The following is a 19538-nucleotide window of genomic DNA, read 5'->3' as shown; positions in this document are numbered from 1 at the left end:
GAAATCTTTAACACTGTAATATTATTCTGTGGAATATGGTGAAAATTTAGAACAATGTGACCTACTTCATTATTTTCAGGACACCATAGACATCTGTTAACAAGGCATGTTGGTGTATATTGTGATTAAAGCTCTCATTCCCCTGGAAGAATTAAAACAAAGTGCATAAAACGTGAGAAACTCACGTGACATCTCCGGCGTAGTGGCGGATCCGGAAGTGTTTTTTAAAGTCCATGGATTTGTCTGTGGGGCAGAGCTGGAAATAAGAAGAAGACAACTTGAACATAAACAAGTATACATCATAGATATTTTTACAGAGAACGGAACATGTCTGAAGCCACTCTAAAAGAAAAATACTGGACAAACTCCGCCCTCTACTGGCCAAACAATAAACTTAAAATTTGTATACAGGTCACAGTTTACAGTTAAATGAGCAAAGTAGAATATTTAGAAATCCCCTTTAGATCTAGTTCCTTATCTTTTGCATTTCTGTTTTTAAAAATTTCATGTTAGCACCTCTGAATAGAAGTAAAATTAGATTTCTTCATAGAGTTACTGTCAGTCAAAGGAGGATGTGGCTGCAACACATTAGGTCTGAAAGGTCACAGAAAGTCCAGTTTTCCTAAACATTCATTTTAGATGGGACCACGACGGGGGACTTGGTCTCACCTTGCGGGATGTGTAGTGGGGATGCTGGGCCAGTTTGGTGTCCATGCTATCCAGACAGACCGTGTCTGTGACTTTACCGACAGTGAGGCACGCCTCGTCCAGAATGGAGATGATGCCTTTGTGCTGCTGCTCCACGAGGTCGACGATGATCTGGTTGTTGAAGTAATCGATCTGAAATAATAAAAAACATGAATCACTGCATGAGAAGTTACACTTTTTTGGGGTTTTTTTGGAGCTTTGTGCACATATTATAAGTGTTCTCAGAAAGGTATTTTGCATTAAAGGGACAGTTCATGCAAAAGTATAGATCATTATAGACATATGAACAAAAGACGGGACAAACTGCTGTGTGTGTGTCCTCACATGCTGCCAGGTGACGCCTTCCCTCTGATATTCGTTCTGTTCCTGCTGCAGGATGAGCTCGATGAAAAGCTGCTGCAGCTTCTCATTACAGTAGTTGATGCAGAACTGTTCAAAACTAAAGGAAAAAAAAACAAAGACTTCAGCAACAACATCAACAGCAGCGACTTATTTTTCAGACAAACAAACCTGTTGTTGTCAAAGATCTCGAAGCCGTAGATGTCCAGCACGCCTATGACGGTGTTTTTCCCATGCAGGACTGGGTTGTAGTCTTTCACTTCAATGATGCTGTTGATGCGGCTCACAATCCAGCCAAAAAGTCTGTCATAGAGAGCCTGCAGCAGAGCATGAGAGAGGGTTTGTGTTTTAAGAGAGCAGGAGACTAAAATAAAGTGACAACTGTGGAAATTAGGTAACAGGGAAGCTCGTCACGGTGATGATGTTAACATGACTTCTTTATCATCGTAAACCTGATAAGCTATTAAGTCAAAAGAAATCGGGGATGTTTGTAAATTAACCTTGGCAAAGGCGTCCCGCCCGAAGCAGGCGTCCTGCTCAGTGTGTCCCTTCTCGATGACCTCGCCGCCCCCGGTGGCCACAGTGCGGTACAGCAGGCTCTTGCTGACGCTGTCCGGATCGGTGGCTGTCAGCTCAGAGATGTGACTCACAGCTTCGACTCCCAGGATCTGAACGTTCTCACCGTCACACTCAAACTGCATATTACCCTTAAAAAACAAACCATTACACTTTTCTAGACGTCAGTAATTAGAAACTGATTTGTGAACAAGCTAAGCTGCAACTTACCAAAAGCAGAATAGAGGCGAGAATCTTAAAAATGGAGGAGATCTCTTCTGTGGAGAAGCCGATCACTTCCAGTGCACTCATCACAGCTTTGTGGCTGGAGCGATCATTGTTCGATGTCTGGAAAAAAAAAGACTTCGAATAAGAATATTACAGTTTTGTTATTAAAAAAACTCGTGTGATGACAGACTCACGGTGGCAGCAGCACCCTCTTTGGTATACGTGTAAAAAGCAGGATCATTCTGCAGGTGAAGTGAGTTCAGCATCTCATCAGACCCTCCACGCAGTAACTGTGATGACACCACAAACAAACCAGGTTTGGATTTTATATTCTGATACAGTGGTGGTTAGCTTGTGTCACCTCAGGTTGGACCTTTACCTGGTAAAATGAGTGAAAGTTCCGCTCCCCTCCTTGCTGCTGGACCACTCTTGACTTTAACAGGAAAACACATTACAGAAGAAAATCAATCATCCATACTGAGCCACTCTTATACAATTAGTTTACGATGATCAAGATGTTCCAGGAGTCGTTGTTTAGATCAGAACAGTCATTTGTGGCTAATGAGCAAAAACAAGACTCAAGTTACACAAGTTAAAAGACATCGACTTTGACCTTTTTGTGGGCAAAATTATGAAAAAATCTTGTGAAGTTCCACTATAGTTGACAAACAATTCATCCAAATTTAAAGATGTTCTCTCAAACGGTTCCTCAAATTTTGCTTTTACAACTAAAGTGACAGATGTAAGCATGTTTTCTGTGGTCACAGTCATTTGTGTCAAATTTGTATAAATCACGGTGTTCCTAAACCAGAGAAAGAACAGCATGCATATATTTACATGCATGTAAATATAGTGCACATTTTTAATATCAGCTCTTGAGCAAACATATGAAATAACAAAGCACTAAAGAGGTCAAAGCAAGATCCCAGAGTCCAATATATTTACTCAGATAGACTTTGGCGACAAGCGGAAAGAGAAATTTGACCTCAGAAAACCAGAAGAAGCACTCCTCCATCAGAAACTCGGTTATTTCTGCCCTCTGAGAATAAATCATGGCACCATCATTCACACGGTTCAGAGTGCCAGACGGCGGATAAATACAGCAGCATCAAGTACCCCCAGGTGAGCCATTCATTAACACACACAGCAGCAGCAGCAGCAGCAGCTTCACAGACACATCTATTCATGGATGTTCTCTCACACCTCTTTGTCCTCACCTCATGAAACATTCATGTTCAGGAGAGTAGATGTAATTTGAAAACTAAATGAGCAGAACTTTTTCTGTACTTCTCTGCTGCTCACAATATGAACGTCTGCAGCTAAAGCCCGTCCATCATCCTTTTCCTCCGCCTCTCACCTTCTCCAGCAGGTAGTTGTTGATGTGTCCTCCGGTGGGATCGCCGTTGAAGTTGAAGTTGATGTCCATGTACTTGCCGAAGCGGCTGGAGTTGTCGTTGCGATTTGTCTTGGCGTTCCCAAAGGCCTCCAGCACGCAGTTGGACTTGAGCAGCACATTCTTCACGCTGATTTATGGCATTGTGGTGCCGTTGATGGAAACATGTGGGAAGCAGCCATGAGGGAAGCAAGATGGAAGAAAGTGAGGAAGGCAACATAAGATCCGGATGATACATTTATTTATCTGCAGCCTGTTGGTGTGATTTTATATCTGAACCTAAACACCATGCAAGGACTCACCTCTCCACCTCCGCCCTCTGACTCGGGTTTGTGATGGCTGCAATATACTGCATGATGTATTTACTGGCTTCTGTTTTACCTGCTCCACTTTCACCTAAAACACAAGACGATTTCACATGTTCAACAGCTTATTCAGCATGTGAAGAACAGATGAAAGAAATGTGTCACAGCAGTGCGACAGAAGTGTGTCAGGAAGAATCAAAGGAAAGATGTACAAGACAGTAGTGAGAGAAGCTGTGCTGCCTGGTTTGGAAAAGACAGGAGGCAGAGCTGGAGGCAGCAGAGATGAAGATGATGAGGTTGTCTTTAGGAGCGACAAGGATGGACAGGACCAGGATCGAGCACATCAGAGAGGCCAGACTGAGATGGTCTGGGTGTTTGCAGAGGTGGAACAGTGGTTATATCGGTAGAAGGATGTTGGTAAGTGGTCAAGAGGAAGGCCAAAGAGGAGATATGACAGGATGTGCTAAAAGAGGACAGGAAATCAGTCGGTGTGAAAAACAGTGACACCTAAAACACTTTAGAATTTTAAATAGCTGATGCGTGTAACAGACAGACCTGATATGACGATGCAGGTGTCCTTGGCTCGCCTCTTCATGGCCTTATATGCAGCATCAGACACTGCGTAGAGGTGAGGAGGGTTCTCGTACAGCTCCCTGCCTCGGTACGCATCGATGGTGTCTTTGCCGTAAATGTCCATCTGTCTGTACGGGTTAACAGAGACAACCACCTCTCCGATGTAGGTGTAGATGCGTCCCTTCTCAAACCTAACCAGAACCAAAAACAATCCCAAACACACACTGTTATTCCAACAGACAGGCCGTGTTAAACGCATCATGTTGTGGACATATCTGATATAAATATATATAATAATCTTTAATCACTTATTCATTTAGTGAAGCAACGGATCCTTCCATGACAAACCTTCCAAGCTAACAGATCACACCTTTATGTCATGTAGCTGACAGGAAGTGACACAAGAGTGCGACCATTTAAAGCAGGAAATGAAACCTGTGGTGCAAAGGGCGTCACGTACTTGAGTAACCTTTTTGTGGGTTTGTTCATCTAGGAGTGGTAAAACTGACACACCATGAGGGTTAATGGAGCAGATAAAACCTACCTGTTTGTCAGAATGTAAAGCTGTGTGACGTACACATGTCTACATTTTAAAGGAGAATTCTGGTTTGTTTCAACATGGCAGCGGCACACAAACAAGTGAACGGTGTAGTGCACAGCTGGCACAGGCTCCTGTACTCCGACTGTCTTTTTGAAGAGGAGTAAATTACCTATTTTCCTGTAACAGTGCATTATTTATAGCGGCTTAACCACTTTGTGTACACATGCTATTAAGCATGCAGCCAAAAACATTCAATGCAAAATTATACTCTGCCACAGGACAAGTCTGATCAGGCTGTGCGATGAGGGCACACGTCAACAGAGGAAATGCGATTATTTTCCCTAAATTTAGAGTGTTTTTTTTTTTACATTGTTTGCACATCTTGCCGTGTGTCAGCCTTCGCTCATCTTTCAGAATGACGACGCCCCGGCTGCGTGATTTCTCGCAGTTTGAACTGAGGACACGGTGCCCCCTGTAGTCAGAGGAAGTGAGAATGATTTGGACTCACAGAGAAGTGTAAAATCCCCAAAACCATGACACCACAGAGAGCAGAAATGTCAGAAAAAGACACGTGTTATTACATTGGTCAGGTTTGGCCAGAGTGTATAGATTTTTAGGTTTTGTGACATGTGCCTTATGTTCCACATGACAGCCGGAGACCAAATGAACCACAGGTTTTTATGTGCACCCCGAGGCTGAGCGGGAAAGTGCAGACATGCTTTTTTTGCCTTCATCAAGATGTCAGCTCAGTAACTCAATATTATTGTACAATATTTAAGCTTGTCAGTGTCTCATAGAGTTAATCAGATCAGTAAAAAAGCTCTAATAATTCTTATTGTTCATTCATTCAAACAACAGACTGAACAAAAACTTGTATAAACATGTTGTTTCTTCATATGTCAGGAATGTGTAACCGTTTCCATCCCTGCCATCCACTGCTTCCACCCTACTCTTCCTCTCTTCTTACAACTATCTCAAGGCCTTACCTCAACTTCAGATTTTCCATAAACTGCTCCATCGTCACCTCATCCAGGAGCACAAAGTCTGACTTCCCAAACTCCAAGCCCTCCAGCTCCGCCATCCCTGCCTGCGCTCGCCAAAGACACACAAAAATAAAAACACACAGACAAGACGCAGAGGGAACAGAAAGCAGCTCAAGGAAGAAGAAAGAGAAGTATGGTCGACTTCTGGGGCCCGGTAGTGCAGAGAGACAGTGTGTGTGTGTGTGTGTGTGTGTGTGCTGTAGGCGTGGCGTGATCTTTGGTAGAGTCAGGGCTGTGCTTAGTCAAGGCTCACAGAGCTGTGGTCTACAAGCTACAGCACGTCATCCTGTCAATCAGCCCATACCCTCACACAGACCAGTATAAATAGACGGAGGCTATCTTTGAAAGCTCATACTACTTCTGCATCCTCCTCTGTGTCTCTCTTCCTACCACGAAAAACTGTCACTGCCTTCGCTCATTTGTGTGTGGGTGTGTATCTGCACTTCCCAGAAACAGCAACCCACTTCTGACTTGCTGCCAGACAAGCAGCAGTTAACCTTGCTAATTTGGGGCTAGAAAACATTCTTTATCTCCTGGGAAGGATCGAGTGATTATTTCCTTTTTTTTTTTTTTTTAAACTTGGCGTTGGCAGAACAACATGTCCCCGAGGGTTTTTCCTCCCAACCAGAACTCCAAAGATGAGATGCTGGAAGCTTTTCAGGTGAAGAGGTTACGCATGAGAGCAAGCAGAATGCTGACTAAGACAGTTTTCATCCAAATTCCCTTCAACTTCAGAACCTTTCTGTGTAATCTGACATCACAGATTTGCTTATAAATACACAGTGTTGAGCTTATCGTGTCATTTTATGATGTTTTAATGTCGTGTATGAAATCATACAGCCTACAACAACCAGGCAGACTAGTCTCAGCCAAGGAGCGTGTAATAAAGGTTCGGTGCCCACCCTCACAGCCCCTACAGCATGTGCATGAACTTCACCTTGTATCCTCATCATCTTATCTTTTTAAGCACAGACACAACTTCGCATGACTCGACTGGAGTTCTTGTACATGATAAGCAAAGTATCTTGTATTGTCTAAACCATGATGGTATGAATAAGCAGCTTGAAACAAGAAGTCACTAATACACAATCGCTTCAAATATATGAAGAAATTACCAACAAATGCTGAAGCAACGCACCATTGCTGAGATCAGGCGACACCTTTAAGCTGTCTTTACGTCCACTGTGTGTTATGTTTACATATTAGCCGGGCAACAGCCCAACAAACAAGCAGCAGGAAACCACAGCACTGCCCTGTGAGGTGGAGGACAGATTACTCATCATACTGCTGTGAGTCGAAGACTTTCAGTCAGAATTACAGTCATCAGTGCTGCTCTGCTGACATTTAAATTTAAAATTATGAGTAAAGGGACTTTTTTTATTATCAGAAACACACACATAGCACCTACCTGCTGTAGCGTTCACCTGCTTCCTGACATTGTCACTATCTTTGCGTCTGCTCTTCCTGTGTTATGGCACCACTGCTCTTTTCAAAAGCATCCAGCTGAACTCTGCCTGGCTATGCTTAGATCCTCATCAGGCATCGGAACTTCCTCTCTCCGTATGACCTGAGAGATATTTTCACTTCCTGCTGCTCAGGCGTCACCTCCACCTAGATGTTACACTCAGGTGATACCGGAACAACTGAAAAACACATAAAAGCCTCCGACACACAGAAGAACCGTGGAGAAGAGGAACACAATCCACAACCATTCGTTGCTTATGTCGTGTGTTTAATACTCACTTCATTCTTTGTCAGTTTTTTTTTTCATTTACCAACTAATATAAAGATTTCAGTCAAGGAAGTTTACATGTTACACAAAAGTGTGATTGGCAGTAATAATAAATTTGTTCAACAGCTTCAGATACATACATACACATGACAATGTCACTTTTATGTGACATAAATGTTGTGCTTTCTGCAACCAGCTGCTTTTTATCATGCTTGTAAATGTCCTTTTTGAAAGGCACCTAAAAAATAGAATGCACCATCGCTGAATACTAGAAAAGAAAAAGAAAGAATTAAACAGTGTATTAAAAGTGCCCCAGTACAGCAGCTGTGGCGTCCACAGCTGCCTCACAGACACAGAGAGCATCCTTTCTGTGTAAGAGCTAGGCTAACTGTTTCCCCCCCAGTCTACAGTGTTTGTGCTAAGCTAACAATCTGTGCATCCTGTATCATGTATCATTTCTTTTTCCTGATTTTAAACAGTTTAACAGTTATGTTCTTTACATCTAGCAGGTGTGGTAAGATGTTTATGGATGATGCGTTGTGTTTCTTTTCTTTCTCAGGTCCGCCACCAGCAGCTCTCTGTGCCTCTTTCTGTTCATGGGACTCGGAGAAGCTTCTTCTCCTCGAAGCTCCACTTTGGGCTTGAGGAGGAGGAGATGGAGAAAAAGGAGGAGCAGCAGCAGAAGCAGCAGCAGCAGCAGGAGCTCTCTGAGGAGAGAACCCCCGAGCTCTGGCACTATTTTCTCTTCCTGTGTTGTTTCGATTCGTTGGTGGCAGGGAGCTGCTCCTTCCTGTGCGTCCGGACGGGTCGCTCTTCCTTCCCAGCAGCCTTTGTTTTAACTCGTAGCTCTTGCCTGATGGGCCGATGAGGTGAAGCCTGTCACTCATTTCACACACCAGCACCAAACCATAGACGTTTTTGTCTTTCCGGATTTTCTCCAAAAGAGCAGTGCCTTCATGGGCCATGTCCTCTCGAGGAACTTCCTGCGTGCGTAGTGATTTGGTGAGATTTTCCAAAAGGTCCTGCAGTTTATTCGCTGCAGTCTTTGAGCTCCTCCCCTTTAACGTGATGACAGTGCTCTCATCACTTTCCTTTACTTGTATTTCAACATTATGGCCATTCAGGATGGTGTCCATGTCTCTTTTCCTGAGGTGCTTTGCATACGTGAAGACATCTGCATCAACAACAAAGGACTCACTTCTATGTCTGGACGGAGCTGGAGAGACGGCAGCTCTATGGTGCTGAGAGACTGGACTGCTGCGAGGAGACGAGGAGGGTGAAGCTGCAAAAAAATTTGGATACTTGTCTCTGGATTGTGGCCGGCTCCTGTCGTTGTTGTTGTGATATTTGGGCACAGCTCCAGGGGAAATGGCTTGTATTGATGATGCTGTCCTTGGTTGTGACCGTCTAAGCAGCTCCAAATCGGCCTGCACATCTACGAGCTTCCAAAAAACACCTTTAACACGCACCTGACCTCTGCCCAGCTCCACTATTTGAAAACCATGTGACCTGAGGAGGCGTCGCACTTCTGACACATCTTGAAAATGGTTCAGATGAACCGTTGCCTCCACTGGGTAATCCATCTGTGGATAACACAGAGAGAGAGAGAGAGAGAGAGGTGGGCGGGTGTGATAAATATCTGTGTGTCAAATGTGATGCAGGTATTCAGGTACCTCAGTCCACCTCCAACACATAACAGCTCTTTTACAAGACTCAAACGGTGACTTTGAACTAAGCTCAGCAATAAAAGATTTAATTTCAGCGTGTAATAGAAGAAGAAGAAGGCTGCCATCTTTCCATGAGTAGGGAGGATGGCACTTTATTACTAAACAGTTTCTTCCTATGCCTGACTGCATTAAGATTAAAAATCTGCATTAGTGTTTTGTACACACTGTTACAAACATTCATTTTTATGTTGAGTCAGTGTTTGGCTCATTTTCCCACCATGTATATTGTATATTGTGTGTGTGTGTGTGTGTAAATAAATCTGATTCTCATTGTAATTCACACTAACTGCCAGCAGGGGGACGCTGACAGGTTCAACCTTACAGTAATTTAAAAGTACATTTTTCAGAAAACAGCCCAGAAACCCCACAAACATTCAGCTGCAGGACTCACCTTCTGCATCCTGGAAGTGGGTGAAGGCCTGGTCCGGCTTCTTGCAGGGGTACCACACCTTCAGCAGTTCGAAACCTGCTGAAAAAAAAAAAAATAAAGCTGCAGCTTATCACGTGTCCTGTCAGCAGGTAACACGTCTGGGACTCAAAACCTCAAGCAAGCCCCCGTTACTGCATCACAGCACTAGAGATAACACACTCTTCATGAATGCACGTCATCTGCAGGTTCCATGGAAAGCGAAAGTGGCGCACTGAGGTGAAGTTGTGGTTGTTTTTGTGAAGACAAAGTCCGCAAATGACGAGTCATACCAGCGGAAAGTGTTCAGAAACGTAGTTTAGATAAAAAACCACTCTCTGCAGAGCGAAATAAATGAATAAAAACATTTCCAAACATGTTATAAAACCCCGTGTTGTTCTTTTTTAACAGTATTTAATATCACAGTTTAACACTGAGCAATAACCTGCACAGTGTGGATCTCAGATGGACCGATAACTTACTTTACTGCTCACTTCTGTTTACTTCAAGACTGTACTTCATACACGAGTGCGTGACGAAAGCGAAACTAACGTCATGGCGTCACATCCGTTTCAGATTGTGTCCCTCCACAATAAAACCCAGTAAAAGCTACCTTTGGTGTTTAGATTACTGTAACAATCCTTAAAGTAGATTTTACGCACACAGTTTAGGCTGGTGTCAAGACATAACACATCGAAAAAGTTCTGTCAAAAGTTTGATGATCACATAACTATTTATACCTTTTCCAAACAAATACTCACCTTTAGGAGAATCACTAAAAGGTGTAGCAATGGAGCCCTCTGCTGGATGTTTGCCAGCACTACACAACCTCCAAGGCCGAACACAGAACTTCACTGTTTCCATATTTTGCAGCACATTTCATTAGTTGCGTCTGTTTCAAAACATTTTTAATGAAGTGCAGTTTTTTTTACCCACCATCACACAGCCTAACTGGAGTCTCTTGACACATGTAACACATTCTCCTGCAAAGCTTCAGACCAGAAACTATCATTTCACCGTATTTTAATTTAAAATCACTTGTTTTGTAATCTGCAGCCGGCCAAAACCCATAAAATCCTGTTTATATATCAGCAGATGATTACAAGCTAACAAGATTAACCCTCATGTGTTGTTCGGGACATTTTTGTCCTCTGAGAGAAATTTTTCTGTTTATTTTGGCCATAACTTTGTCAATATGTGGACAAATTGAATCATTTTTCCTCAATAAGCTTAATTTTACATAAATTTTGTTAATATGATTTTAAAATTTTTCATAGGTCAACGGTACACTGTGGGCAAATTTTACCCCCTAATGTGTTGTTCGGGGACAAAAACGTCCCCTAACTTTAACGGTTTTAAAAATATATTAGATAAATATTTTTTTGAAATTTTTTTGCATAGACCTTTTAATTAACTTCAGTTCTGATCAACAGTAGTGAAAAAATCATTTTCCCCCAGGATTTTAACCCTTTAATCACCAATTTTATAAGGGGTGGTGCTGAAAATTGAAAAAAAAAAAAAAACACAAAATGGCTCATTTTTAATAGAAAAGGTGAATGTGGACTGGATTCTTTTTAACCTTTATTACAGTCTTGGTCATGTCAAACATCAGTAAAAAAATTGACTTTATTGCATTATTAGTTTTTGCACAGCACTGGATTTTCTTTTTTTCTCCCATTTTGTCCCATAGACTTACATTATAAACACACTTTTTTTGACTGCACAGCCATGGCACTAAATAATCATGCATTCTTGATTGTTGGTGGTTTACCCTGTTGGTAGGAGGTAACATTTGTGATTTTTACAGTTAACAACTTAATTACCATATTAACCCTTTACCTGCAGGCCTGTGCTCATGTAGTGTAGTTTCTGGCTTAAGTATATGGAGTTATAGGGAGTATTTTAGCACATAATTGTGTGTCTACACACTGTGTGTGTATGTTAGAGAGGAAGAGAGCCATTTGCACACTGTCAGGGAAGGAAAGTCAGGAAAATAAAGTTACTAAGTAAGTGAAGTGTACCTAATTCAGACGTACAACGGCGATGCATAAGCATGTAAAATGAAAACATCCAGGAGTTCTGGCGTCTGAAGTTGTGGATGGGTAAAATAGCTGTTTTTTTTTTTTTTAGCTTTCGGAAAACACGTCCTCCAGTAGAGTGACTTTACTTTTAGGTTAGTGTCTCAGTTGAGATCACTGAATTAGTCTAAGTGAAGTCTAAGTGCCCCTTTTCCATGGTGTGTTGCGCTCCACACGACCATACGTACATGTGCATGTTACTAAATAGACACCATAGATAGATAACTTGATAACATAATAAATAATCATTGACTAACCAAATCTAATCTACAGTTTAGTCCCCTACTAAAATTAGTATTAAAAGTAGTTTAGTAAAGTAAAGTAAAGTAAATTTGTTGCAGCCCTAAAAGTAAGTGCCGGGCCCTTTGATGCTGAGAGGTTCAGACTAAACAAAACAAAAACACTAGTGGACTTGCATGCATCCTCCTGGTCATTTAATGGTGACAAGAGCAGCAAGCAGCATGAAGAGAGGATTCACCTGTGCATGAGTGAAGGATTCACTTGTGAACGAATGAAGGATTCGCTTGTGAACAAGTGACGGATCTACTTGTGCAGCCTTCACAGCTTCACAGCCTGGCCCTTCATAGAGCCAGGCTGCACAATCATTTCCAGAGATTGTGCACAAGTGAATCCTCTCTTCATGTTGCTTTCTGCTCTTCTCACCATCAAATGACCACAAGGTCACATGTAAGACCACTTGCCTTTTTGTTTTGTTTAGTCTGCACCTGTAGACATCAAAGGGCCACACATGCATAGCAACACTTTCTTTGTTTTTGTTTACTATGAAGACTCTGTGGTTGTGTGTACTCACAGACAACAAGATCAGTGTGCAAATGGCTCTCTTCCTCTCTAACATACACACACAGTGTGTAGACACACAATTATGTGCTAAAATACTCCCTATAACTCCATATACAAGCCAGAAACTACAGTACATGAGCACAGGCCTGCAGGTAAAGGGTTAATATGGTAATTAAGTTGTTAACTGTAAAAATCACAAATTTTACCTCCTACCAACAGGGTAAACCACCAACAATCAAGAATGCATGATTATGTAGTGCCATGGCTGTGCAGTCAAAAAAAGTGTGTTTATAATGTAAGTCTATGGGACAAAATGGGAGAAAAAAAGAAAATCCAGTGCTGTGCAAAAACTAATAATGCAATAAAGTCAATTTTTTTACTGATGTTTGACATGTGTGGAAATATATGGTCAAACTTGGTCAAAATATATGTTTGTCTGCATATATGGTAAAAGTGTATGGTTGTGCATAGATCCAGACCTCTGGCTGAGGTCATAAAGCATTCTGATGTTTAATGGTGTGTTTAGATATTCGAACTGCAAACCCCTAGTTGACCCAGAGATGTAACCAAAGAGACAAGATATACTCAAGGCCGTAACAGGAGGATCTGTGAGAATACACACACACCCTCACATCAGAGATGTGAGTGGGAGAACTTCAATGTCTTTTAGTTTCGTATACGCCTTCCACCTTGTGATTATTGAATATGCATGTTTCACTGAAAAACATTACCTTTTATGCCTTTCTATGTAAATGTAACCACACCTTGTTGTGAGATTAATAAAACGAGCCTAATGCATGGGACCGACAGAATGCAAATGGTCAGCTGCAGGAGCAGATCGAGGGGTCTGTATTGAGCTGTGCATTCTCCCTTTATATAAAGGCGAAACTGAAACTGATCAGTACTGGTTTTCATTCAATGTTCTGTGCATCGGGGACGGAGTCTGGGAATCCGGGGTGACCAGATTAGGTCACAACAATTGGGGGCTCGTCCGGGATCAAAGGGCAAAAAATCATCCTCAGATCCGTCAATTGAACACAAGGGCCGATTACGAACAGACAGAGGACACGTGGCGCCAACAATAAGGTAAGCAGACCTTTTATATCTGCATTGACTACTCTAAAATGTAACGTGTCCCGAGTCTTAGTAGTAATCTGTCTGTAAAAGCAAAAAGAACATTGACTGAATGAATTTAACTGTATGTGAATGAATATGACTACAGTGAAATAACCGTATGTGAATGTATATGACTACGGTAAATGAGTAATGACTACAGCTGTTTAAGAGATAAGTAAATAATGCCTGCAGAGGAATAATGCCTGCAGAGGAATAATGCCTGCAGAGGAATAAGAGAAAAAGGGGTAGCAGAAAATCCTGAGTGTGGCGACTCCACCGGTGCTCTGACGAGGGGCCGGAAAAGCTGGGTTTGAGGCCCGGGGCTTGAGGAACCCTAAATCACTACAGAAAAGAGAGAGAGAACAAGACCAGGCAAAACACATGGTATGCATGTTGGACAGACTGGAAACTGAAACAATGACCGCACTAGTTAGGCGGGAGTTGAAGTAAGTCAACAGGCTTCCAAATTACAGATATATAAGATTCTGGTGTCACGGACAGAGGCTAGTCTCGAATCCATTGGACTGAGTACCAGGGACACAGCGTGCCATATTTCTCAGTCGGCCAGAATCTAGAAAAGAAAGGCACTCTTGAGACTCATAAACTGTGAGTCGTCTGAGATAAAGACGACAAGACCAGAGAGTAGAGAGTAAATAATGAAATAACTGTGAGCCGTTCTTACACTGGACGGCAAGACCAGAGAATAAGTCCTGTGAGTTCATGAAGCACCCCTAAAGAGAAACAAAGAGAAGTGAAGATACAGTACTGACACACACACACCGAGCTCGCAGTATAAATGGGTAAAGCATGAGTGTGGAATGTGTATGAATGCCAGAGACGAGGTGAACTGAAGCAGCAGCACTGCTGGAAACCTTAATCGGTGTAAACGTAAAGCAGTGGCCTGTTGAAGTAGGTTCACTCACGGACTGGATTAGTGTTTTGTTGTGCACATACTTTTGTATATATTTCTGATGTGAACATAGTTTCTGAACTTTTCTAACATCATAGTTTTGTTAACTCTTCTGAGCACAGTTTTGCAAATAACACATTATTATTAAGCTTTAGTTTTAATTTTCACGTAATCACTTGACTGAGACTTTGATGACTGACGACATGGACGGAGAATTTAACAGAGACACTGTTGATGATGGGTGGGGTCCGAACAGCCCACTAAAAACAGTAGAAGCTCAACTGATTATTTTAGAGAAAGCGCTGCATCAGGCTTTTGACTCTAAAACCGCATCTGAAGAGATGACTCAGATGAGGGAGGCAGTCATTAATTTGCTGGGAGAAATAGGCCGTGGCATGAAAGATAGAGGTTGTTTACAGAAGGAGTTTTGGAGAAAGGAGGGTGAAGCGAAGGCAGAGAGGGAGAAGGCCAGGAAGAGTGCAGAGCAGTGTGGCTGGTCTAAGAAAGGGAGATTTAAGAGGGAGCAGGAAAAAGCAGAGGAGAAGAGAGCTCAGTGGGCGCGATGGGCTTTGATAGGTCAGGGTGTAACTCACCTCATGACTGAGAAGCCCAAAACACAGGATGCCAAAGCAGAAAAACCTAAGGATCCCTCACCGTATACACCACCCCCTCCTACTGCACCACCATCCTCTCATTCATCTGCTGGATTATATCCAGTTTTACAAATAACTCAAGGCACACTGGCCATAACAGACATGCCTGATTCCCCTGAGGCGTGGTCTGATGACAGCTCTCACACGTCCCAAGTGAGTAGTGTGTCTGCTTTACCCTCGGGAGTTAGCACCCGTGAAGGGCCTCCAGAGGCCCCTGCCCTTTCACCTTTCCAGCTGCGAAAGGACAGAGAACTGAGCTGCGACGGAGCACTATGTGTTGCAGCTGAAGCCCCGCTGTCACACAGAACACAGACACCAGACATTGTGAACACAAAGCAGGGAGAAATAGACAAGGTGCAACAGTTGCAGGAGGAATTAAAGGAGTTGCGGGCTGCTATAACTCAGGACTTAACACCACACACATATGCACACGCTAACCCCCAATTTGGAGACGCTACACTTCACGTGGGAGGCGTGTGGAAAGATGGATCACAGGAAGGGAGGACAGCTGGAATTCAGATGCAGGTCGAGGGTGTTTGGTCCGCGGAGCAGGGAGAGACGTTTGAACTATTACAGAGACAGGCCAAGGCTACTGAGGAGTGGTTGAAAACACATGAAGCTGAACACTTAGCACACAGCAACAAAACACACCACATGACAACTAGATCTCAAGGACATGACAATACACTCAACTATCAGTTACCACTGATTCAAACTGAACACCAGATCAAATATCGTCCATTCCCACTAGGTGATGTACAGGCACTAGTGGATAAATTACCTCCAGTGGCCGAAGGTGGAGCAATGTGGCTGAGTCAACTTGACAGTCTGACAGCAGGCCACAGACTCGCTCTAGGTGATTTTCGGGCCGTTATTTCTAAGTGTCTTACAGCTTCAGAAGTGAGGGACATACAGGAGGACGCCGCCACTACTAGACAGAGAGATGACACACCTTTCACTCAGGTCAGCACTGAAATAGGCAGAGCACTAAGACATAAATATCCTCTGCCTGCTGGAGCCGCCGTTCCCACTTTGAGATGGGACCCCAAACAGAGTCCAAGAGAATATCTTAATCAAAGCAAAGACACATGGATCAAACACACCGGGTGCCACCCTGGTAACCCAGGTATTCAGAGGGTGTGGTACAGGACCGCCGTCCTAAACGGGGTTCCTGAGACTGTAAAAACTGCCATGGATAATAACCCAGACATGGCAGGGTGTGATTCCAGTGTGTGGGAGAGACATCTAGTACATCACTTGGCACGCGCCCAAGACGCAGCACAAGCTGACAGTAAGGATGTCCAGGATTTGCAAGCACAATTATTGAAACTACAATTGACTGAGGCCAGACAGAAGGCCAATGACAAAAAGAAAGATAAAAATAATAAAGTCATGGTTGTCACTGAAAGCTCTGACGCACCTCCTGTCACACCTTGGGTGCCTCCATCACCTTATTCTCCTGATTATCAGCAGCCTACGGGGTCCTACAGGGGGTACGGATCAGGGAGGGGCAGATGGAGAGACAGGCGCGGAAGGGGTGGAACACTTAGGGGACAGCCGAGGGGAGACCCAAGTCGTGACCGCTGCTATTACTGTGAGGAGTTGGGACACTGGGCCAAAGACTGTCCACACAGACAGGGACAGTATGCCCGAGGACGTGCTGCGTCTGGTCCACGGAGGGCTTCCTCCCGCCCCCCAGGACCTCCATTCACTGGACAGTTTCCTGTTTCCGGCTGGGAACAGTGGGATTGTGACTTCTCACAACAATGACACACCCCACAGAGCAGCTCAGATTACATCGGCACGGCAGACCCGATGTTATCTATGCAAGTAGAGGATGAGACACTGCCTTTTCTGGTGGATACTGGCGCCACCTGTTCTACACTGTTTCAATCATCTTCTATGGAATTGTCCAACAACTCTATCACTGTGATGGGCTTCTCTGGGGATAAACAGACTCTGCCTATAACCACTCCCATGACTGCTCAGTTGGGACATCAGACTGTTTCACACTGTTTTGTACACTCACCTCTTCTGCCTCTGAATATACTGGGGAGAGACTTGCTGATTAAGTTTGGAGCATCTATTTTGTGCGGCCCAGACGGGCTGACAGTGACACTGCCGGACGGCACCATGTTCCACTGTAATGTTGCAGACACAGGCGGACAATATCTGATGAGACCTGTGACTGACCCATGTGCTGACATCTACTGGGGCATGTTACATCCTGAAACTCCCCAGAACCCAGGAATCCTTTCTGCCTACCTGCGGTGGAAGCCCTGGATAGCGCAGGTCGAACCATATGTTTCTCCCCCTGACCCCCCTCATGTGACTCTATTTTATGACAGGCAGCAAACTGATTGGTACCATGAGAAGTTTGCGCACTCCCTAGAGGGACAGGACTGGTCTATTACAGTCCGAGACATTTTTGTGGCACCTGAGGGCGTGGCAGCCGGTGTGGACCTCACTCCAGAACAAATGTCTTGGTACATGATGAGTGACGAAGGGCATCCCCACGTCTCATTAGCCGTACATCCAAACCACCAGGCCAAAGAACTAGGTGGCATGGTTAAACGTGCCATGGGGCAATCAGACTGGCAACCCACACCTTTACCTCAAATCATGTATTCTCCATCTGCTAAAGCATACAAAATAACTGTTTCAACTATGAACACTGTCACTCTGGCACATGAACTGCTTGCTAGACATCATGGTAGAGAGAAAACTGATCATCCTCTGGCACAGGCTGTGATTGACAGCTTGCCACCACATTTATGGGCAGACGGCCCCACTGACGTGGGTCTGGTGGACTGTGAACCTGTGACGTTTCAGATTAACACACCAGGCCCTTTATGGATACCACAGTATCCACACAAGCCAGCAGCCGGAGCTGGCATTGCAGATACTATTCATGGACTTTTTGAAAATGGCGTGCTGGAACTCTCTCACTCAGACTGGAATACTCCCATCCTACCTGTAGAAAAGAAAGGGACAGGTAAATATCGCATGGCACATGATCTGAGGGACATTAACGCTGCACTGTCAACCCCCACGGTACCAGTTCCGAATCCATACGTGGCATTGGCCCAACTGGATCCTTCACAGAGCTGGTTCACCTGCATAGATTTAGCTAATGCTTTCTTTTGTCTCCCTCTGGCACCTGAATGCAGAGACATTTTCTCATTCACATATCAGGGAACACAGTATCGCTACACCAGGCTACCTCAAGGTTTTGCGCTCTCCCCCGGTATTTTTAATCAGGTTTTGAAACAGATACTCAGTCACTGCACCCTCCCAGAAAACACTACACTCATTCAGTACGTTGATGACCTTCTTATCGCAGCTCCAACGGCAGCAATCTGCCTGGATGCCACGCAGGCTGTTTTGCAACATCTGGCCACAGCTGGTTTTAAGGTCAGCAAATCTAAACTCCAATTAGTCAGGAAACAAGTTGCTTTCTTAGGACGCATTGTTTCACAAAAGGGGGTCAGCATATCGCCTTCGCACAAATCTACCATTTTGCATCATCCGCGTCCTGATGAAGTGAAGGACATGCTCTCATTTCTCGGTCTGACTGGCTACAGTAGAAACTTTGTTGCTAACTACACTGGCCTCACACAACCTCTCAGAGACCTTGTCAAAGAACATGGCATGCGTAATGTGTCAGCTCGCCTAAATTGGACGCAGGCCGCGGAACAAGCATTCATTGCTCTTAAACAATCTTTGGCCACTGCAGCAGAACTAGCCTCACCTGACTACACTTTACCTTTCTATTTGGATGTCTCTGGAACGGATGCCTGCATCAATGGCATCCTGTTCCAGAGAAAAGGGGGAGAAAGACTAATACTGATGTACATCAGTGTCCCCCTGGACAACATGGAGAAAAGACACCCTCAGTGCATACAACACGCAGCAGGAATAGCTAAGCTAATTCAAAAAACCGCACACATGGTCATGGGACACCAGCTGTATGTACTGACAACACATAGTGTAGTGGCATACGTGAACTCAGAGACATTCACACTCACCTCATTGAGACAGAGGAGGTTGAGCAAGATTTTAGAAGCACCAAACATCACCTTCACACATGAGGGCATCAACATGGCAGAGCAGATAGGAGCTGGAGAGCCACACACATGTGTAGAGAGGGTAACCAGAGAAGAAAAAGTCAGAATGGATTTACAGGCCACACCACTAACAGAGGCCAGAAATCTGTTCACAGATGGGTGCTGTTTTAGACATGACACAGAAGGACTCAGAGCAGCATACGTGGTTGTTGAAGACACAGGGGAAGAAATGAGAACACTGAAAGCAGAAAGATTAGAGGGACAGCAGTCAGCGCAGAGAGCCGAGGTGAGGGCAGTGATTGAGGCACTAAAGATAGGTCGAGGACAGGACATCAATGTTTTTACTGACTCAGCATATGCGGC

At 44.0% G+C, this 19538-nt stretch overlaps 2 protein-coding genes across 3 annotated transcripts in view; both read right to left on the bottom strand.

The window, feature by feature from the left end:
- The window catches only part of myo1g (myosin IG), a 30452-nt gene extending 24580 nt beyond the window's left edge, over nt 1–5872 (bottom strand). The window contains exons 1-12 of the mRNA XM_028399403.1: nt 5629–5872; nt 4084–4292; nt 3526–3619; nt 3188–3353; nt 2210–2263; nt 2025–2120; nt 1834–1950; nt 1548–1754; nt 1219–1364; nt 1033–1147; nt 670–840; nt 186–256 (exon numbers count right to left, since the gene is read on the bottom strand). Of these exons, the coding sequence (XP_028255204.1) occupies nt 186–256; nt 670–840; nt 1033–1147; nt 1219–1364; nt 1548–1754; nt 1834–1950; nt 2025–2120; nt 2210–2263; nt 3188–3353; nt 3526–3619; nt 4084–4292; nt 5629–5723 (1541 nt within the window). The 5' untranslated portion in view covers nt 5724–5872. The remainder of the gene's footprint in view (nt 1–185; nt 257–669; nt 841–1032; nt 1148–1218; nt 1365–1547; nt 1755–1833; nt 1951–2024; nt 2121–2209; nt 2264–3187; nt 3354–3525; nt 3620–4083; nt 4293–5628) is intronic.
- Nucleotides 5873–7396: 1524 nt separating this feature from the next.
- rbm43 (RNA binding motif protein 43) lies at nt 7397–10109 on the bottom strand. 2 transcript variants are annotated; one of them, XM_028399145.1, is made up of 3 exons: nt 10033–10109; nt 9536–9613; nt 7397–9000 (listed from the first exon to the last, which is right to left on the bottom strand). In XM_028399145.1, the coding sequence occupies exons 2-3, from the start codon at nt 9542–9544 to the stop codon at nt 7870–7872; spliced, it is 1140 nt and encodes a 379-aa protein (XP_028254946.1). In that variant the 5' UTR covers nt 9545–9613; nt 10033–10109; the 3' UTR covers nt 7397–7869. The 2 variants fall into 2 exon arrangements, with proteins under 2 accessions (XP_028254946.1, XP_028254945.1); XM_028399144.1 differs by having other exon boundaries at nt 9536–9610; nt 10033–10103.
- Nucleotides 10110–19538: the final 9429 nt, after the last annotated feature.

Source organism: Parambassis ranga, chromosome 2 (genome assembly GCF_900634625.1).
Source record: "Parambassis ranga chromosome 2, fParRan2.1, whole genome shotgun sequence".
Lineage (NCBI taxonomy): Eukaryota > Metazoa > Chordata > Actinopteri > Ambassidae > Parambassis > Parambassis ranga.
The sequence above is the reverse complement of the archived record's forward strand: the minus strand, read 5'-3'. Positions and strand labels throughout refer to the sequence as shown.